This window comes from Perkinsus marinus (genome assembly GCF_000006405.1).
Source record: "Perkinsus marinus ATCC 50983 genomic scaffold scf_1104296956272, whole genome shotgun sequence".
In the NCBI taxonomy this organism is placed as follows: Eukaryota; Perkinsozoa; order Perkinsida; family Perkinsidae; genus Perkinsus; species Perkinsus marinus.
Window position 1 is genome coordinate 60,335 of NW_003207528.1, and position 4,645 is coordinate 64,979.

Genomic DNA, 4,645 nt, shown 5'->3' on the forward strand with positions numbered 1-4,645 from the left:
CTCAGTGAATGCATTACTGGATCAGCTTGCAGCTATTGATATTGGTCCGGCGCGCCTGAAGGTAGTTGTCATCGTTCAGTGGAAACCAAACTCAGCTGTCTCCTGCATCAGGACGAAGCTTCTATAAACGCCTTGGTCACCGGGCTGGCTTTGTCGCTTCCAACGGCGGATGTGCGCGTGCGTGCAAATACTGATGATACCAGTGAATGAGGATGAGAAGTATCTTAGCGGTGGAAGCTCTGGTTGCGTTCATGCCTGTGGTGCTCTCATTGATCATGAATCAGTCCTTTTTTCATTCAGGCATGGGCCAACAGGAGTCCCGAACATTACCTCCACTACCACAGCAACATGTGGTAGGTCCCTGGTTCGACCCCCAGCAAGGGCATTTTCCTCCCTAGATACGATTAAATCCCGATGGCACCTCAACCGAAGTAGTCCTCAATCCCGCCGGTAGCGCCATGGATACCTCCAATGCCAGTCACTGTAGTAGAACAACACCTGTCGCGAACGGGGAGCAGTTGACTCCAGTCGCTGTCCAAGCTTATGTAACACAGTACATTCGATGCTAGTACGCTGCACAGCGGTCTTCAGGTCGATCGGGCGTCCTTTCGTGTGGGAGATGGCAAGGTTCTGTTCACACTGATATGCTCTGCTGATGCTATGGTGACGGTGTACATGAACGCTATGAACAAGTGTAAGTCTCTCCCTTGCTGTACAGACTCGGAGAATCGGTGGGCCTCAGACAATTCCGCTTCCTCATCTCGTGGACGACGCCGTCTTCAGTGGCCAGTGCTGAGCTACGAGCATTCGCAGAGTAAACGTGTATCGTGTACGGCTCCGAACACTCGGACCACCCTCGAGTTCGATTTGGAGCCCTCGACGGTTATGCTCAAGGCGATGAGTGAGCAGCATTGGCCTCTTGTGAGTTCTGCAAGCACTGTTGAGATGCACTCGCCAGGGTTCGAACCCGGGTCGAAAGACTGTGTTGATCAGATCATCGAGGTGTTCGTAGCGGCCACGCAGAGCAGCACTCTGATGTACCTCTCGCCGACTGATTCCCATGCTACTAACGTTACCGTCTCTGAGCAAATACACAAACTACCCAACGGCACAGTTGTAGCCACCGGCGCGCTCTATGGTCTAGCAGATATTACTAAAAATGGTAGGTTGCAGGGATCGAACCCGCGACCATCTCAGCCCGTGCTGTTATCAGGTGATGGTAAGACGAGAGACACCTGTTCAATATGCCTCACCAACCCTATCAACACAGCCTTACTACCCTGCGGCCATACAGCCCTTTGTGAGTGTTATAGCAGAGCTACTTGGCTTAGTTCCCCTCTCGACTTCATACTCGTCAGGCTCCGATTGTGCACGGCTGCTTCAACAGGACCCAGTCAATTCCAAATGCCCTATATGTCGCGCTCGTGTCATCAGCTCGGTAGATATTTCGTGGCGCGTGATGTTTCAACTCTCATGTAATGCTTCATTAGGTTACCCTGGACCTTGCCTGATCCTTTCCACTGTTCGTTAGTATTGATCTCTTCGGTTAACAGCGGCCTCGAGTTTGGACGGCCCGGCTTATGTTAGCAGTTCCTGTGCTAGACCTATTGATAGTTTTCACACTCTATCACGTAGAACTTGAGTGAACCATCCAGCTTTAAGGCTGCCCAAGCTCTCTGAACTTGCCAGAGGACTTCATTCGAATCGTCCCTCAAACACGTGGAGCATTTAAATGGCGAAATTTCTCTGTATGTAATCGGAAAAGCTTTGCGGAGAGCTCTCATCGTCGAGTTGTTCCATCCTTGGTTCCTCTGGATCATGCCCCGCAAGTCGAAGAAGCATACGACAGTAGAGGAGGAAGAGGCCTCAACAACGACCGCAATGGTCCCTACTGAAGCGGCCACTGGCAGTAGGAAGAAGGCGCGGGAGCGAGCCGCAGATGTCAAGCTGGAGCCGGACTCCTTGGAACAAAGAAGGAGGGACCTTCAGAGGACTATACAGAAAACAGTGCGGGGAAATGGCTATGTGTTGGGAGGGTAGGCAGTCTGGTAGGTACGGAAAATGAGGGATGAAGGCGTCGATGAGACCCTCATCAAAGTCGAGATCAATAGGATAAAGAACCGCGAGCAGAGAGTGCTAATGCACGCTGTAAGAAGGCGGACCGACTTTGAAGTGACGGACGTACTTGGCATTAGGTGAAGCAACAACAGCGAGTCGAGAAGGGCAGCAAGCATGAAGTCGTTGTGGTAGGCTCAGTGTGGTGGGGGATCGTTATAGTGGTTGCTCGTTTAGATTCCGATTGCATGGAAGCAGAAGGCTCGGGAGAAGGCGGAGGTCGACTCAGCCTCAATAGCTGCAAAGAGAGCCCTCCTCTCGACTGGTGTAGATGCTTGGCTTGATCACCGGAGGGAGTACGCTACATACCACTCCTTTCTCGCTTCCTGTTATGAGAGCTCAGTATACCCCTGGCCAGAAGTTTGCGTACTGGGAGCACCTTGGTGTCAAATACCGAGTAGAAATTGGTCCCAATGATGTAGCTCAGAATCAATGTGTCGTGGTGAGAGCTGATGAGCCTGGCGAGTGGCTGAGCATCAGCGAAGCGTGGGGTAGCTTTTTCTGTTATGGTGCGATACAAGCATTGTTATTTTAGTGAGACTGTCCTGTCCGGGGATTATGACGCTCTAGTAAAGCTCGGCTACGATGTGAGAGCTGCTGGGGATATGGACCGGCTTGATGATGATATCCTAGAGGGCACTGCAGGCCCAAGAAGAACACGATGGAGCTGCTCCCGCTGCAGCCGTGGCTGAGGAGGTCGATGAAGGTGAGCTCGCGTTCGTTGGAAGCTCTCTGCTGTTTGTAAGTATGTTGTTGCCAGATGTGGCCGGTAATGTGGCGCTCTCGTCGGACGCTCCCAAGAAGGAGAAGCGCAAGACTCCCTATAAGTCGTTCATAAATCGCAAGAAGCAACGTACCGCGGAGTGATTTAGCCTCCAGCATTGATAGCTCATTGTATTCTACAAACGTCCTCAATAGTTTCTCGGCTACCCCTTACCTGTGGAGTTGATTTAGTGGTGGGTAGAGTAGCCGTAGTAGCTGTGGTGGTGGTTCGCATGCCCAGTAAGGAACTACTCTCATCGATAGGATCTACTAGACATCTGAACAAGCTCCTCAAGTCGTTGAAGAGAGGCCGGTGGGCTTCGACGGAGCAGGCTAGAGACCTTCTCGACAAGGCCGGGATGCAGAACGTCGTTCCCGATGCTTTCACGTACAGCCAGGCCTTCTCTATGGACGCGTACAGTTGCTCTGAGATTAAGGCTCTGGTTAGTGGCAGTCTGCACATGCTGAACTCGGTTGTCGTGAACTCGGCCATCGCCTCCTGTGGACGTATGGGTTGTGAAAGTGAGGCGAGGGAGTTGTTACGGCTAAGTGAGGATAACAACATGGCCACCTGCCGAACCTATAATGCCTTCCTCTCGTTGCCGATGACTGGTTCGGCCGCTATGGATGTCTGGAAGAAAATACCTCATCACATGAAGGATGCTTACACTCTCCAACTACTCCTATACCGGCTCGCTCAAGACGGTTATCCGCCTCCTGTCTACGAGAATCTATTGGCCGAGGCCCGTGATGTGATGACGATCGATCGCCAGCATCTAGCCACAGCGGTTTCGGGGTGTATCCGAGCCGGATACGCTGCCGATGGCCTCGCACTGCTGTCTGCTAGCGGCGTGAGGGCTAGTGATGACAAGGTCCTAGCGACTTGTGCTCTGTGTGCTTATGAACGCCTTGGGATGTGGTCCGAGAGCTTGGACTTGTTACAGTGTATTGATGAGCCAGATGTTGTTTGCTATACAGTCGCAATAGCGGCCTGTGCTCGTGCTGGGAAGGGGAAGGAAGCCATTAAGCTGTGGAGTGAGCTGTCCTCACGCGGGCTAACTCCTCAACGTCAAACCCTCTCCTCTGTTGTACGTGCCTGTGAGGCCGCGGGTGAGTATGAGGAGGCAATTCGAATCCTCAGTAGCATCTCAGACTTATCGGCGAGAGCCGACGACGGTGTAAGAATTGGAAATAAGTTCGCCAGTAGCCGTCCCGAGCAAATCACTGTTGAATATAGAGATCTGCTCTGCGATCGCCTCGAGCTGTCCCTCCATGAGAGCCGTATAACATCGTCTGACGGGAGCATTGGAGTCGCTGACCACCGAGGTGGGAGAGTCTTCATCAATCATAACCTCAGCAGCACAGTGCTGCCGACGCCCAAACTTCTCCATGTGCTCAAGCCGAAGCCTGAGGAACGCTCTGCCGCACTTGAGGCCATCGAACGTTTGAAGGGTGTCCTTGAGTCAGTCGGCTTTACGTGTGTCGAGTACGGTGCTGCAGCTGCCGGCCTCGCTCTACCTAATAGTGACGTGGACGTAACGCTCTTGTTGAATGGTACCCCATCTACTCAAGCGTGGCTTTCGAGTCTGTCTGAAGTCGAGAAGGAAACTTATCCACATCGGGAGATCGCTCAAGCTCAGCTGCTAACTCTCCACCGGACCCTCAACGAGACACAGCAGTTCACTGTCGTCGCTACAGGGCTCGGCGGGAGAGTACCTGTGGTGACCATTGTTCACAACCCTACGAGCATAGTCATGGATGTGACATT

General features: G+C 52.6%; 3 protein-coding genes across 4 annotated transcripts in view; all 3 read left to right on the forward strand.

Annotated features, from left to right (window-relative positions):
* Pmar_PMAR003947 (RING domain protein, putative) overlaps positions 1-1,543 on the forward strand; it is a gene marked incomplete at its 5' end in the record, with an annotated part of 2,100 nt that extends 557 nt beyond the window's left edge. The window contains 8 exons of one of the 2 annotated variants that reach the window (XM_002775231.1): positions 294-353; positions 399-545; positions 592-694; positions 743-921; positions 994-1,162; positions 1,214-1,300; positions 1,359-1,438; positions 1,491-1,543. In XM_002775231.1, the coding sequence (XP_002775277.1) occupies positions 303-353; positions 399-545; positions 592-694; positions 743-921; positions 994-1,162; positions 1,214-1,300; positions 1,359-1,438; positions 1,491-1,511 (837 nt within the window). In that variant the 3' untranslated portion in view covers positions 1,512-1,543. Of the gene's footprint in view, positions 1-293; positions 354-398; positions 546-591; positions 695-742; positions 922-993; positions 1,163-1,213; positions 1,301-1,358; positions 1,439-1,490 lie in introns of those variants that run through there. The other variant, XM_002775230.1, reaches the window with a different exon arrangement.
* A 275-nt stretch (positions 1,544-1,818) lies between these two features.
* Pmar_PMAR003948 (prolyl-tRNA synthetase, putative) lies at positions 1,819-2,982 on the forward strand (the record flags this gene model as incomplete). The annotated part of the gene is made up of 8 exons (XM_002775232.1): positions 1,819-2,007; positions 2,053-2,148; positions 2,196-2,246; positions 2,293-2,411; positions 2,452-2,601; positions 2,651-2,702; positions 2,761-2,821; positions 2,876-2,982. The coding sequence occupies 8 exons, from the start codon at positions 1,819-1,821 to the stop codon at positions 2,980-2,982; spliced, it is 825 nt and encodes a 274-aa protein (XP_002775278.1).
* A 128-nt stretch (positions 2,983-3,110) lies between these two features.
* The window catches only part of Pmar_PMAR003949 (pentatricopeptide repeat-containing protein, putative), a gene marked incomplete at both ends in the record, with an annotated part of 2,074 nt that continues 539 nt past the window's right edge, over positions 3,111-4,645 (forward strand). The window contains one exon of the mRNA XM_002775233.1: positions 3,111-4,637. Coding sequence (XP_002775279.1) covers positions 3,111-4,637 — 1,527 coding nt within the window. The remainder of the gene's footprint in view (positions 4,638-4,645) is intronic.